Source organism: Lotus japonicus, chromosome 2 (assembly GCF_012489685.1).
Source record: "Lotus japonicus ecotype B-129 chromosome 2, LjGifu_v1.2".
Lineage (NCBI taxonomy): Eukaryota > Viridiplantae > Streptophyta > Magnoliopsida > Fabales > Fabaceae > Lotus > Lotus japonicus.
The window spans coordinates 62,735,966-62,752,986 of NC_080042.1; the positions used below are offsets into that span (position 1 = coordinate 62,735,966).

Below are 17,021 nucleotides of genomic sequence, written 5' to 3' on the forward strand. Positions count from 1 at the left end.
TCTGTCATTATTTTGCGTAAGCTTGTCCTAGTACAGAACATTTCCAATTGGGAATTAGGGTTTTCTATCAATAAAAATCAGGTTTCTATCATGTACAACTTTGTGAATTTCATTCTCTTTCTGAGATTATTCAGAAAACCATTCTTGTCGCACAAGAAGGGACAGGATCGAAGGTGGATTCAGCACCAGAGGAAAAACGAACCTTTGAAGCAGAGGCGTCGCCGGAGAATCCTGAAGCGGCGGAGGAGGAGCGAGTGTTGGCGGAGGTATCGCCAGCGAATTTGGAAACCGCGACGGCGACAAATTTAGCAGTGGCGGAGTCGATTCAGAACCTAAATCTTGAAACAGAGGATGAATCGGAGATGGTGGCGGAGGAAGAGCGAGTAGCGGCGGTGGCAATTCAGAGATTTGATCTGGAAACAGAGGGTGAACCAACGATATTGAAGGAAGAGCGAGGTTCTCCGGAGGCCAAGACATTAGTCTTGAATCTCTCGATGTCGGAGAGGTCGATTCGTCCGCCGGCGAAACCACCGAATCCACCTGGTTGTGCGCTGGATATTGCAAAACTGGAAGAGGCAGAGTTGTGTCCCCTTTGGAGTTGTAGGAGGGTGGCGCAACCACTTCCACCACCGGCGAAACCGCCGGAGTTGTGGCGTGATGGCGGCTGTAACGTGGCGCCGCTGTATCTGTCAAGCTGTGAGGGGATCGGCACTCGCGGGCACAGTGCAAGGACGGAGAGGGCAGAGATCAAGGTTTGGACTTGCAAGGCAAAGGGGCCAAGCCCAAATCTCAGATTGGAGAAATTGGGCCATACTGATGATTGGGCCCAAATTAGTGGAGGGTCTCATTCAACCCAGGAATTGTTTTCCCAATTACTGCTTGTTGCTAATAGCTTGGAATTGTACCAAGTTCCAGACTTTACAAAGTATTCAGTTGTTGTTCCTCATGCACTGAGATTCGGTATCTGGGATTTCATAGGTACTGAGATCAATTGGCTGAGGTGGAAATTGGTTCAGATTAGGCATGAAATTGGTTCTGGACATGCAATTGGGGTGAATAACGCTATTTGGATTCATGACATAGCCATGGTAATGACAGTGGTTGAACTCCTTGAGTGTCTTCATGCTTTTCAGGTTGAAGCTAGTTCTGTGTATGAACATAGGGTGAGGAATATTAGCTTGGAATTGCTAGGTTTTGAAGAATTTCCTGGCTTGCTACTTCAAAGGTCAATTGACAACGGCAGCATCTATTTCAGTGATTCTGGGGTTTGGACCACCAAACCACACAAGCCTTTACTTTTCCAAAGGGACCAAAGCTATAGGATAGAGTGGTATTCAGTTCCAGCATTTTTGCTTCACTGGCAGCTAAGTGCTGCGCCATTTCAACCTCATGCTTTTGTTGAATTAGATGCTGAATTTCAAAATTGGGGCTTCCTAGGTGCTGAGTTCCATATTCTGACTTGGAGGACAGAGGAGCTGCTTAATGGTTCATGCACAACTTGGATGTTATGTTACATGCAGTGGGATCCAGGTGGAAGCTGTGATTATTGTCGCTTTTGCATAGTAGGCATCCTTGTTCAATGTTTTAGTTTGCTTTTTGTTCCTCACCTTGAGGACAAGGTGAATTTTCAGGGGGGGAGTATTGATAGGAACTCAAGGTTAGGGGTTAGTTAGTTAGTTAGAATGTTATTGAGGCATGTAGCCTATAAATAACAGACATTAGAGAGTTAGGGGTATCTTTTAGTTCATTTTGGGTTTTGGGGCCTAGGAAGAGGGTGTGGACTCTCTTGAGATTGAGTGTGGACTCTTTCTCTTGTACTCTGCCCTGATTCTCAGTTTGGGAATTAGGGTTTATCATCAATAAAACATCTGGTTCTAACAATTAACCACAAATTGAGTTTAGCATGTGAGTAGCGAAAAAAGCCACTACTACTTTAAACAAGCATTTAAATAAAATGCTATAAATATCATCATATATGGATAAATGTAGGATGTATATACAGCTATAGTAATATATGTATACCTAGAAGACTTGACAGCAACTCCTAAACACAGATTGTAAGAATAAACTACAGCCACAGCACAAAAGCACAAAGTCAGATACAAAAGCTGATCACTTAGGAGTTAGGTGAAGAAAGCTAGTAAAAAGTATAGAGAGGAACAGGAAGCAAAATAACTTATGAATCATACACATACTTAAACATTGAATATATAAAGCTCACATCTCATCAGTTAAGAATTGCTTGCCTCAAATAATGCCCTGAATTCACGATATAAGGTCATAAGGAGGGGAGGTTATTGCTGATCTGTGGCTGTTTTCCACTTCCCCAAATTTCTTACAGCAACAACCTATAATTCAAAGTTTCAAGATATAAGGTCATAACTCCATGCTAATACCAGGAAGGTGATTCAAGTATACATGAGATAAGACAAACCTCTATGAGCTATCCTGGGAAGCAGCACATTCCCTTACTGCAGACATGGTTATCTATTTTGCAAGTCACACAAGATATAAGACATCTAATTTGATCACTCTAGTACAAACTGCCAGTAACTCAGAACAATGTCAAACATTTTTAGATTTGTTAGATAAAGACTTTAAGAAGAAAACATTTATATTATTAGCAGCACAGTCCCTTACTGCAGACATGGTATTTTAGTAGAATAGTCAGTAAAAAGGAGAGGGAAAGACTTTCATTAGTCAATACAAGATCTAACAGTGAACAGAAGAAAAAGACTTCAATGTATTCTTTCATTCTTAAAATAGATCTCTAGCAATCATTTCACGAACAAGTCTCTCTGCCTTCTCATTCTCATTTTTTTGAAAGAGAGCACAAATTATTGATTGAAAATTCACAGCATTAGGAATGCAACCATTGTCTTCCATTTTTGACAGCAAGGCCTGAGCCTCATCTAGTAAACCTTCTTTACAATACCCATTGATCATAACAGTATACATCATGGCATTTAAATTGTAGCCTTCACTCAGAAGAACCTGAAAAATCTCTTGTGCATTCTTAAGCCTTCCAACTTTGCATAGTCCATCAATTATCACTGTGTAGGTGTGTATATTTGGCTGAATTATGTGATCTTTAATTTTCATGAACAATGCAGTTGCCTTGTCAAGAAGATGGTTTTTGCATAAACCATTGAATAAGGAATTGGTGGTGATTAAATCAGCTGGGTGACCTGTATCATGCATCACATCAACAAGCTCAACAGCACAGGAGATTCGTCTGGCCTTGCACAAACCATCAATAAGAGAATTATATATTACCGTATTAGGAATAAGCTCTTTGTGATGCATTTCTTCGAAGAGGGCCAGGGCTTCATCCACCAATTTAACCTTACAGAACCCATTAATCATAATACTGTAGCTATCAACATTAGGAGTCACTCCCCCTCGCTCCATAGCGTTGAATACATATTTGGCCTTGTACATGTCCTTAGTTAGACAATACCCATCCAACAAGGTACTATAAGTATCCAAGTCCGGCTCCACACCTTGTTTTCTTATCATCACAGCTAACACATTCTTAGCTTGTTTCACCTTTCCTTTCTTACATAAAGCATCAACCAATATATTAAAGGTAGAAACATCTGGTTTGATGTTGTTTTTCAATTCCATTTCCTTGAACAAACCAACAGCTTTCTTCCATTTCCCCGCGACACACAAGCCGCGGATTAGAGCATGGTAAGTGACAACATTAGGAGAAATTCCCTTGACAATCATTTCGTGATATAAATCAAATGCATCAGTCACAAGTTTATCTTTGCAGAGGCTATCAATGATTTTACTATACATTAGCACATCAGGGTTCCCTTCAACTAGTCTCAGAAACTGCATGGCAGCCTTTGTTTCTCCCACTTTACATAACACATTGATCAAGGTCCCATATCCAACAGGGGCTAACTGAAACCCCTTAGCTACAACATGATCATGAAACTTCAATGCTTTCGGAACCTCGCCATTAAGACATAGACTTTTGATGAGTGTAGTGAAGGTTATGGAACATGGGTGATAACCCCTCTTGAGAATTTTGCCTAATACAGAGAATGCAGAGCTGATTCGACCCAAGTGGCAGTAACAATTGATCAATTGATCAAGGTGTTCAAGTTAACAATATCAGATGCATTTCCTGTGAATTCCAGTTGTCGAGAAAGGGAAATTGCAGCGGAATACTTCTTAGACCTCGCAAGGGAACCTAAAACGGCGTAGTGAGCCTTGTGAGAGAAACGGCACGGCGGAGAGTGAAGAAGAAAAGAAGGGTTGAAGAAAAACCTCCTTAACTGAAACAAAGATGACGACATTGTAGGGTTTAAGAATCGAAAACGATAACACTGTGGCTATGGGGTTTTGTTGCTGGGTTTTGAATACGTGGTTAATTTCTTTAATTTTAATTTCTCTAATTAATTAATACTTTACTTAAGTCAGATATTGCGGGTTCCTAAAATGTTGTACTATGGAATGAGGTTGTTGGTTTCGTCTATCACTAGGATATAACCCGTTTACATGTGCGATGTACGGGTAATTTTTTACGAACTCCATTGTTAATTACAATTATTGAGTATTTGATATATATGGAATAATACAATGATGTATTTATTAAGACATACAATTTTAATTAGTCAAACACTTATATGTCATTATTATCTTATGTTTATGTTTAAATGTTTTATCTTTCTTATATATATTAATTAGTTAAGTTTCTAATGTTAACTGTGTTTGACCCTTCCGCCCTGACAGGGCGGTGCTCTGATCGATTGAACTACAATCACAGGAAAAAAAATTAGGTATACAGCCTAAAAATTCTTATATTAGATATGTTTTTATCTTAATTATTCATATTTTATGTCCTAGGACATAGATATTCTAGATACCCATTATGAATCGCCTCGATACCCATTATGATCGCCCGCCAATGTCTTCCTACTTCTCCAATATTCCCCTGTCGACGTGTTCTTTGACGCAATCTTTACTGTAAAATATGTGAAAATAATTTATACTAAAAGGTACAAATAAATGTAATAGATGTTGCTCAAATGTTGTTCAATTGAAATAGTACCCCACATTAGAGCAAGAAATTAGATAAATCATACACATAATTGTTGTAAATCCTTTGGAAATTTTCCTTGAAGATAATATTCTTGGTAACATCCTGCTCGTCAGTGTCTTCATTGCATCCTATGTTCGCCAGTGTTCACAAAAAAAAACTATGTAGTAGCCTCCAAGTTCAATCCACCACATAACAATACCACTTGAAAAAACGAAAAAGCTACCGGACATTAATAATAATAGTATTTTATAAAACTTAGTTTATATTTATAAAATTCAAAAATGATAATAAAATAGATTTAATTAATTCTTAGAAGCATTGGTAAGTGAAAATTGTGAAACAGGAGAAACGTTTTCGAAAGATAATTATTGAAAGGAAGTTTAGCAAGATAACATTTCATCACTTAGATGTAAATTTTAATTAAAAAAATTATAAGAGTAAATTTTAAAACAAATAAAGTAGATAAGAAGTAAAAAAATACAGTATAAAAGAAGGATTAGATTATTATCATATGTTATTTTGAATTTTAAAAGTAAAAAATAATCTTAAAAACAGATTAGATGAGATACTTTAGGGGAGACTGAAAAAAATTAAAATTAAAAAATTAAAAAAAATTATTTATATTTATTAAATAACTGTCTTTTACAACTAATTTTTCATAAGAATTTCTATCAAATAAAATTTTTCATTTTTATATTGTTAAAATCTAAAAACTAATTTGTCAAACAGTAAATGGATCTTTTTCAGTCACATATTTTTACTTAGTTGTTGTTTACTCTACTATCTTTGAATGTGAACTGCAATTGTACTTGCTTATTCGTCTCGTCTTAAGATGCTAAAATAATTTTACAGTACATTTTGTGTGTTGATTTAACAGTGCATTGATATGACATGAAGGGCTCATCATCAATTTTAATACCACAGAAACACTTATCCTATCATCTATGAAGTATATTGGAATTATTAAACTTATAAATTAGAGTACTCCCGCCCTCATATTATGTGACTGTCATTAGAATTCACATACTTGAGGCAATGAACTACACTGCCTCTTCTCATTAAGGAAAATAATGAATACCATATGTTTCTTTACCACTCCATATTTAATAGATAAATTAACATATCTAACATACAGAGAAGACAACAACCAAACTTAATCTCGTGAATCATAACATCCAATTAAGCAGTACACAAAAGTGACACATGTTAGGAAAAACAAAGGGAGAAAGCTGCGCCGTGGAAGAACCACTGCCTTGAAAGCAAAAATTCCGGCAGACCTCCGGTGCAATCCAGTGCCGGGTTTGCTCCCCAAGGTTAACACAGCTGCACGTCAGGTACTGTGCACTCAGAACCAGAACGTATTGGAGACTCTACAACAATGCTCAGAATTTTAGTTGGAAAAACCAAGTTCTACACACTGCCAAAACAAGATGACTATACTTATATAAAGCATACGGCCATATGGAAAAACTGAAGTCACCTCCCCAACGGAACATTTTCCAATTTAAAGGTAATAAAAACATTTTAAGAGTCATAATATAATTTACGTTGAAATAACAAGGAAACCATACGTTAGCATAGAAAAATCCGTTAGAATTAACTTTGTAATAAAACCAATGAATATATCGCTGGTACCTTTAAGACCAAACGGTTTCAAAGTAATAATCATTTGAATATGTATAACTAAAAAACAAATTCAAACACAATCACTTTGCCATTACTCCTTCAATCCCCCACTAATGGCAATCAAGTGATTAAAATAAAATTCTGAGCAAAGAAAGTTAATTTTTGTGCTTAAGTGTTAATGTCCAGATGATTGAATTAACACGTAGTGAAGTGAGGCAACAACTTTTGTCAAAAGAGTGAACGAATCTTGAACTAGTTTGACTTGGTTGGAACCCCCACTACACACACCATAACTTTAAAATGTAGAGACTCCGCAATATAACATAAAGCCATTTTCTGAATCTTGGGATACATGTGAGCGTTTTAGAAAGATTGCCCAAGTCTTTCATAGATGACGGCTTTTACCATCTCACTCACATATTTATTCACATAAATTTTAAATGCGTCTCATAAGCATTTAAGTGCGTCTCACAAAGCACTTTCATACATGTCTACTGTGAATAAATGCGTCTCATGAGCATTTAAGTGCGTCTCTCAAAGCACTTTCACACATGTCACTTGTGAATAAACTTCATTTTAATAATTTTTATTTGAAAGTAGATTAAGTGCGTCTCAAAAGCACTTTATCGTAGATACATCAAGTGCGTCTCAATAGCACCACCACAAATGGCTATGTATCTCTTTCAACAATAGCATTACCTCGTGTCATAGGGATGAGAATGTAATGCATACACAAGAGTAATCATATGGCTTGGTTTGACCAACAAATTGGGTGTCCACCATACTTTCTTCTTTCTCAAGGCTTAAGCCCCATCCCCCTCGACGTATCTAAAATCATCTTCTTTGTTAATCCTTTAGTGAGAGGATCAGCAAGATTTCTTTCACTTCTTACATACTCAAGTGAAATCACACCATTCTTAATCAACTGTCTTACAATACTGTGTCTAACACGTAAGTGTCTTTTCTTTCCATTGTAAGCACTGTTGTTAGCAACTCCAATTGCTGCTTGTGAATCACAGTGAAGAGGTACTGTAGGTATAGGTCTCCCCCACAGTGGTATGTCTGCTAACAGGCTTCTCAGCCATTCTGCTTCTTGACCTGCTAACTCAAGAGCAATAAATTCAGATTTCATTGTAGATCGTGCTATACATGTTTGTTTTGCAGATTTCCATGAAATAGCCCCTCCACCTAAAGTGAACACATATCCACTTGTGGAGCTTACCTCATCATTATCTGAAACCCAATTGGCATCACAATATCCTTCTAACACTGAAGGAAATTTAGTGAAATTTAAACTCCAATGCATAGTACCTCTTAAATACTTTAAAAGGCGATGCAATGCATTCCAATGTTCACTACTTGGATTATGAGTATAGCGGCTCAATTTGCTCACTGCATATGCAATATCGGGTCTGGTATAATTCATCAAAAACATGACACTACCAATAATTTTTGCATATTTAGATTGAGACACACTCACATTATAATTTTTTTTCAAGCACACACTAGCATCATATGGAGTTTTAGCAGGCATTACATCAAAGCTGTTGAACTTTTTTAATAATTTCTCAATATAATGTGATTGATTCAAAGAAAAACCATTTTCTGTTTTCTTTATTTTTATCCCCAGAATCACATCAGCTTCCCCTAAATCTTTGGTTTCAAATTTGGAACATAAAAACATTTTAGTTTTATTTATTACTTCCAAACTTGTTCCAAAAATCAACATATCATCCACATATAAACATATAATAACACAATTATGTTCAAACAGCTTTGTGTATACGCAAGTATCAGAAGAATTCACAACAAATCCATATTCTATCAAAGCACTATTAAACTTCTCATACCATTGTTTAGGTGCTTGTTTTAAGCCATACAAGGATTTTTTTAACTTGCAAACTTTGTGTTCTTGACCAGAAATAACACAACCTTTTGGTTGCTTCATATATATTTCTTCATTCAAATCTCCATTCAAAAAAGCTGTTTTTACATCCATTTGATGTATGAATAAGTTATTTATCGCAGCTAAAGCAATCAAAGCTCTAACAGTGGAGATTTTAGTAACTGGTGAATAAGTGTCAAAGAAATCAACACCATGTTTTTGAGTAAAACCTTTAATTACCAGTCTTGCTTTGAATCTCTCAATAGATCCATCAGGTCTAACCTTCTTTTTGAAAATCCACTTACCTATTGGTTTGCAACATGCAGGAAGATCAACAAGCTCCCAAGTATGATTACTCATTATAGAATCTATTTCACTTTTAATGGCCTCCTTCCAAAAAGAAGAATCAATAGATTTTATTGCATCATCATATGTTTTTGGATCTTCTTCTAAAATATATGACAATATCAATTCTTCAGACAATACATCAACATCTTTAATTTCAGTTAGGAACGCAGTTATAAAATCTGGTCCAAAACTAGTTTCAGTTTGTTGCCTTTTACTTCTCCTAGGTTCATGCATATCAAAACTAGAAGCAGCTATATCAGAACTAGAAACATCAACAGGTTTGATCACAGGTACAGGCATAGAAACAGAATTATGCACATGATTAGAATGCCTATTCTTATATGGAAAAACATCCTCAAAACATTCAGCATCTCTAGATTCAAAAATAGTGTTGTCTTTCAAACTCAGGAATCTATATGCTGCACTATCAAGAGCATAACCAATAAAAACAGCATCAACAGTTTTTGCACCAATATTATTTCTTTTGAATTCTGGGATTCCTACCTTAGCCAAACACCCCCACACTTTAAAGAATTTCAAGTTTGGGGAATAACCTTTCCACGACTCATAAGGAGTTTTATCCAAATACTTATGGGGAACTCTGTTAAGAATATAACAAGCACTTAGAATAGCTTCCCCCCACATATTATCAGGCATACCAGAACTAAGTAACATAGCATTCATCATATTTTTCAAAGTTCTATTTTTCCTTTCAGCTATGTCATTTTGTTGAGGTGAATAAGGTGCAGTGAATTCATGTACAATGCCATTTTTTTCACCAAAATCCTTTAGACTAGTTGTACTATACTCACCACCTCTATCTGATCTTAACCTTTTTATACGGCGATCCAATTGATTTTCCACTTCAGCCTTGTATTTAAGGAAAAAGGTTTCAGTTTCATCTTTTGACTTTAGAAGGAACACATAAGTAAATCGTGAGTAATCATCTACAAATGTGACATAATACTTTTTTCCACCTCTACTAACTGTACTCTTAAAGTCTCCCAAATCTGAATGTACTAATTCTAAGAGTTCAGTTTGACGATTAGTCACCGTTTTAAAAGGTTTCTTTGAATGTTTTGCTTCAACACACATTTGACACTTAGATATATTTTCTTCAGAAATAGGAGGCAAAAGGTCCAACGTTCTAAGCCTTTTATAGAAGCAAGATTAAGATGTCCTAATCTACCATGCCAAACATCAATAGACTCCACAATATAAACAGAAGTAGAAGCGTTATTATTCATCTCAATAGTGTTCAAAACAAACAGACCACCATTCAAATAACCTTTTCCCACAAAGTCCCCATTTTTTGTGATGATAATCCTATCAGACTCAAGCACAATTTTTAAACCTGCTTTGATAAGTAAAGCCCCCGAAATTAAATTTCTACGCATGGAAGGAACAAACAGCACATTGGACAAAGATAAAGTTTTCCCAAATGTTAATTTAAGTAGAATTTTTCCTTTACCACACACTCCAGCAGTTGCAGAGTTACCCATGTAGACTATGTCACCATCAGTTGCAGCTTCAAATTCTTGGAAAAGTTCCTTGGTTGCACAAATGTGTCTAGTTGCTCCTGTGTCTAGGATCCATTCAGTCATGTTGTTCACCAAATTGGCTTCTACCACCATTGCTGCAATGATCTCTTCATCTTCAGCTAGGTTTGCTTGTGGTTTTGAGGAATGTCCATCATATTTGGCTTTGGCATCTTTGCGAAGAGGGCACTGATAAGCTTTATGTCCAGTCTTGCCACAAACATAGCACATCAGAATCTTTTTATGGACTTTGTCAAGTTGCATGTTACCATGCTTCTTGTCTTGCCACTTATTTTGCATAGGTTTTTTTCCTTTGTTAAACCGGTTTTTAACTGAACCACCAACAGATTCAATTAAGTTAGCATTAGAAGAATTTAAAGGTGCAGAATGATACTTATCCTTAAGACGATTTGCTTCTTCAGTTCTCATATAACTGATTAGCTCTTGGAGGGTGAAGTCCTTCTTCTTGTGTTTGAGATGATTTCTGAAATCACTCCATGATGGTGGAAATTTTTCGATCAACACATTGGCTTGAAGAATTTCGCACATCTTCATCCCTTCATTCACCACATCAGCGACCAGGTTTTCATATTCATGAACTTGCTCTGTGATTGGTTTGTCATCCACCATTTGAAATTGCAACCATTTTCCAGTCACATATTTTCTGTTTCCAACATCATCCGCTCCATATTTTTTCTCCAATTTTTCCCAAATTGCCTTAGCAGATTTGTCCGGAAAAAACAAATCAAACAAGTTGTTATGCATATGAGCAAGTAAATGACCACGTACCAATTTATTATATTTTCCATAGAGCTCCAGCTTCTTGGTAGCATTTGTCACAGCTTCGGGATCGACATTGTCACCAGCAGGAATTTGAGGAGGATCTTCAAACAACACGTAATCGATTTCAAGTTGTTCAAAGAAAATGAGCAGCTTCTGTGACCACCGTTTGTAATTAGGGCCATCCAAAGGCTCAAGGCGAGAGAGGTCAGGCAGCGCGTTCTTGTTTTTCAGCAAAGCCATTGATGCAGCTTTCTGATATAAAAAAATTTTTGCTTTCAAATTGTTAGGAAAAACAAAGGGAGAAAGCTGCGCCGTGGAAGAACCACTGCCTTGAAAGCAAAAATTCCGGCAGACCTCCGGTGCAATCCAGTGCCGGGTTTGCTCCCCAAGGTTAACACAACTGCACGTCAGGTACTGTGCACTCAGAACCAGAACGTACTGGAGACTCTACAACAATGCTCAGAATTTTAGTTGGAAAAACCAAGTTCTATACACTGCCAAAACAAGATGACTATACTTATATAAAGCATACGGCCATATGGAAAAACTGAAGTCACCTCCCCAACGGAACATTTTCCAATTTAAAGGTAATAAAAACATTTTAAGAGTCATAATATAATTTACGTTGAAATAACAAGGAAACCATACGTTAGCATAGAAAAATCTGTTAGAATTAACTTTGTAATAAAACCAATGAATATATCGCTGGTACCTTTAAGACCAAACGGTTTCAAAGTAATAATCATTTGAATATGTATAACTAAAAAACAAATTCAAACGCAGTCACTTTGCCATTACTCCTTCAACACAATCCTCAAATTCCATCTTGTTTGTCTTTTTGGTTTTCTCATAATATCCACATACACCTAGCAAGTCAAAGGTAAATGTTTGTCTTTTTACTTTTCTCATACTATCCAGTATCCACACCTAGCAAGTCAAAGGCAAATATTCATAGCTTCGTACAATGAGGCACTTACTCAGTTTATCAAAATAACACAAGCAGGCCAAACTTACCATTATCAAACAAAAACTTTTTTCTTTGGCACGGACAAACAAAGCTTTTCTGTGCCTAATCCTCTGCATTAACGTGGATAAATAATAGACTTTCTTATTCTATCTTTGCCATGAAAAGATATAATTATGGATTATTTTAAAGTTTCTCATTTATTTCTTTTAAGTGTACAAAAATGATATATGATGACATTCTTATTGAAAATTTCCCTCACTACTAAATAAGTTAAGACCGTGTATCTTTTCTAAGTAAAAAAAATTTGTTAAGACAATGTAGTCATAAATTACCCTTCATACACACTATTGTATATGCCTTTAATACATTTTTTTTTTGAAACTGCCTTTAATACATTAATTTAACCATAGTACACATCAGCGGGTAAAAAAGGAAGAAGAAATTCCCTAATACCATGTTTATTGATTTGAGCGAGTTTTTTTTTTAAAGAATTGATTTGAGCAACTGAGAAAACTTATTTCAGCAGAAAGAGAAAAATGAACTGGTTAATGACGGAAAATGAAGGGAAAAAATATAATAAAAGTAAATAGTTAGAGATAAATGGAGCAAAAGAATTAATAAGGATCGATCCTCTCTCGCACTTCATGCTTCAAGCAACTTTTTTTAGGCAAATACAAATCTAAGCCAATGAATGGATGATTCCATTAGAAATTTTATTCAGAAGCAGCACTTTTTATCTCATCTTCAATGAAGTGGCTTCTGCAGCTTCGTTCTCTCCACCTTGTATTCTCTTTTCACCTGCAGTATAGGGATTTGACATAAAATTCCTGAGATTCACATCACTGGCATTTTTATTATGACAAAGTCACCCAAGATTCTCTAGTTAAGCCTTGTGTTGTTTATATGGAAAATTTATTACCAAACAAATTGGGAAAGATAACCAAAAACCAAAGATTCACATCAATTTACACCAAATTGGAAGTGGACACCAAGCAATAGTAATCTTCTAACTTGAATAAAACAGTCATGCAAAGACTTGCAAATTAGTATTGAAAGGTGTTATGAAAATGAAATTTATGGTGAGCAGCTAGTGGTAATGACACCATGGTCTTTGCTATTGAATACCTTCACCACACTGATGCGTTTACAGGAACTTCTAAGCTCCCCTCACCACCAGGGTATACTTAGCATCAAAGGCTATCCCTTTCAAGTAGCAATCTTCATCTACATTTGACCAAGAGAACATTATTAAAGAGACACCAATCCTTCACCCCATCCCTCAGTTTCCTTGGGCAAACATATACTGAAACTTTGTACATAGGTTTTGCAAAAACAGTGCACACTAATCACATAAAAATAAGAAAAAGAGCTGTTACCAAAGGATTCATAATAATGCTTCATCCCATAAGCTTTAAGCAAACAATTTAAACAACATGATGCCACTGTCAACTATATAAGCTATTACTATAAACAGTCTGTTGTAGGGATTAATATAATGTTTGATGTACTTATTGAAGAGTGGATTGGCTCTTTCTTTTAATCATCCCATAGTGCAATTCTTTTTTCAAAAAGTGAAAAAACTTAACTGAGGATATAGTTTGTTACTGACAAACCACCCAGCTAACCCCATCCTTTGAAAATATAGATTAACATAAATAAAAAGAGAAAAGAATGCACCCCATAAAAGCAAAGTTATGAGTGAAGTGAACAGTACTACTTGAGAATTATGCAGAGAGTAGCAAATCTACAAATTCACATAGGCAATTACACCTGTGGATCATATGATGGAAAGTAGCAACCATATGAACATATTATCAAAGTTGCTAAAGTAAATAGAAAGCCAATTTTGTATCGAGCTAAAAAGACATTCTTTTGTGTGAAAGATTTTCAATATATTTCCTAGTGTGGTATGGTCCTTGGAAGCTCCTAAATCAGACCATTAATAAATTTGGTAAATACAAATGTGTAGCAAAAGCACATTCAAATGCTAACAAAAACTATCAAAGTACCTTTCTCTCTATCACTCACTCAGTCACTTACACATGTGCACATACATACACAAACAATGATAATATTGCACTATAAGGAAGCATACCATCCACCCTCACATCATTGGCTATATTTGCATGCTTGGGCTCACTTTGAAATTTAAAACTCCGTAACACGTCTTGCATATAGAACATGCTACTGCATGGATGAGTGATTATTTTAATTTTCAGTAATGTTCTGCACAAGTACTACATGGTACTTTATGATAGATACACCGCAAAACATCTATTGGATGAGAAATCAAAAATCAAAGACTACAAATTTGGTAGAACTTACAAAGAGGATATTCATTTGTTATATGCATAAAATTTTCCATTCCTAGCGTGCCATTGTAGTGAAAATCAATTCAATTAAGATACTTAACAATATTGAAAGAGTGGTTTAAGTTAATGAATAGTCATTTTATAAACTTAATTAACCACTTGAGTTCATTGTTTCTATATTACATATACTTCCTACCAGGAATTCATTTTCTTCCTTAATTTTCCAATATTTTCAGCTTCAAAGTAACTATTCAGTCTTTAGTGATACTCACAGCTGTAAATTGAACCAAGGTCATCAAGTGCTGCATGATTGATTCTGCCTCATCTATTGACAATCTCTAAGCATTTGATTCCTTGATAATCCTAAAAAAAAATAGGTAAAAAATTAAGAACCAATGGGTGAAGGGCTAAATATATTTGAAGGTTAATAACCTAACAGATCTTAAGAGATTTGGAAGTATTCAGTCTCACAAGTAACATCCTTTCTCTATTGGATGGTCGCTGACAATGATAAAAGATGGATAAGTAACAATGGATAGAGGAAAATGAGTTTTATTAATTGTTCTCAAACATAAATACATACTTGCAATCGAAGAAAACTCTTTTATCCCTTTCTTTTCTCCTTGCTTTTATGCCTCTCTTCAATTCTTTCCCATTATTTGTGATTCGTCCATCACATTCCATAGGAATATTATTTAGCACTGAAGTGTATTCCTAAAAAAAACATAACACAATATATCAAAGATGAGACAAAGGCTATCCCAAAGAATTTATTTGAGTCTAGTAATGAAAGCATCCAGAGATGAATTATGCATTGTGTTGTTTGGTAATTCATCTCAGTATTAAGCTGGGGTGAACACATGGAATGCTTCTCAGTATGATCAGTTTTGAGTAAACAAAAGCCACAGTTTTAACTTGTAGATGATATATTTTAGACATTGAGTAATGATAACATAAAGAACAACAAAAATTGCAAAAATAGAAGCCAGTAATAACCTGGGGTGAGCATAAAGCATGAGATGATTGAAGATGCAGTAACTTGGGACACAGTTGGAGATGATAAAACATAAATAAAAAATTTAATTATTTATAAATTTATAAAAGACTACACACAAAGGTCATAGATATAAGAGTAATGGTTTTGAATTAATTGAATCAGAGTGTTACATCATGTATACATATACACAACACTATAACAACTAAATGACTAAATCCTAATTAATAGGAATGCAAATTTAAATGGTTGTTATCTAAGATAGACACACCGCTGTTACATATCATTATTGAATTCAAATTCAAACTTAGGATAATAGCTCTACAATAGATAACAAAGATGAAGGAAACAAAAAACACACACCATTTTGAAATGCTCCATAACCACTAATTGACAGCTGTGACACATCTGCAAAATCACAAATAACTTGAATTAATAGGGCCAATCATCTCAACAATTGATAACAAACAATTCAATGGTTAAATTGCAGACGGGGCAAGGTGCAGAGTGGTGGAATGAGGGAATGGAGATAAGCAATGGGAATATTTATAGCCAAATGCATCTAAAGAAACACACATAAGAGGAGAGTTTCTGTAAAACCTTCCCACTACAACTCTCCATCTACAAACCTACTCCCAAATTCAAATCAGATTAGACATGACAGCTGCATAAAAAATCAGAGAACTGAAGATAACAATCCAGACCAACTACCATATCCCACAAAAAAGGGACATCAATTCAAAAAGATAACATTAAAAATTCGAAAGAGGATGAAATTAAGGAAAAACGTAATGGTTCAGAGTGCCGATGCACTGTTACGACGACTTACCCACGCATTGGTTGACAGCGGGAAGTGATGGGTAGCGCCGGAAAAGCCATGGAAAGACGCCAAAGATCGGGGAAAGCCATCAATTGATGGATTGATGTGGAGAAAACGCAAGCTGTGGGAGAAGAATCAAGTAAAAGAAGGTGATGAATGGTACTGCAGAGTGGGTAGGGGAAAGGGAGATGAACACGTTAAGCCAGCTAGGTTGATTGGAGATGGGGAGAAAGAATGCTGAAGATTGAAAAACGATGTCGTTTGCGAGGCTCCACTTGGAAAAGAAAAACCTTGAAAAAGCAGTACACGTGGCGAGTGGCGATTGAAGGTCTTGTAGGAATAGTAAAAACCAAACTCAAGAATAAGAAGTAGTAGATCCCGAGGTGTAATAAGGGATTGGAATTGACCATGTGTTTAGAGATTGCTTATGGAGTAGGAGGGTATGGTTTATTTCACTCTTGGGTGTCAGATGGGAATCCTTACCACAAAAGTTGGATCCAATGGATTGTTGAAATAATTTTAAAAGCCCCAACAGTTTGAGGTTGTTGCTAAAGCAGATAGGGCTGTGAGAAAGCAACATGACTATTGTATGAGCCAACAAGTTCGATCCGCAGCAGGTGCAGAGGATACTGAAGGGGCCAAAACTAATTTGGTCTAAGTTTTGAAATTCTTAAAAGCCAAAACTAATTTTC

General features: G+C 35.7%; 1 protein-coding gene and 1 long non-coding RNA gene across 5 annotated transcripts; both read right to left on the minus strand.

Annotated features, from left to right (window-relative positions):
• Nucleotides 1-2,676: 2,676 nt before the first annotated feature.
• LOC130736809 (pentatricopeptide repeat-containing protein At1g62930, chloroplastic-like) lies at nt 2,677-4,116 on the minus strand (the record flags this gene model as incomplete). Its single annotated transcript, XM_057588592.1, has 1 exon — nt 2,677-4,116. A coding segment is annotated over one exon (1,359 nt), but the record flags the coding sequence as incomplete, so codon positions are not given.
• Nucleotides 4,117-12,761: 8,645 nt separating this feature from the next.
• Nucleotides 12,762-16,898, minus strand: LOC130738761 (uncharacterized). Of its 4 annotated transcripts, none has more exons than XR_009019573.1 (6): nt 16,339-16,898; nt 15,873-15,917; nt 15,099-15,229; nt 14,788-14,878; nt 13,329-14,390; nt 12,762-13,001 (listed from the first exon to the last, which is right to left on the minus strand). It is a non-coding gene; the product is annotated as an uncharacterized LOC130738761 (long non-coding RNA). The 4 variants fall into 4 exon arrangements; XR_009019574.1 differs by having other exon boundaries at nt 13,329-13,427; nt 16,339-16,888; XR_009019575.1 differs by lacking the exon at nt 13,329-14,390 and having other exon boundaries at nt 16,339-16,884.
• Nucleotides 16,899-17,021: the final 123 nt, after the last annotated feature.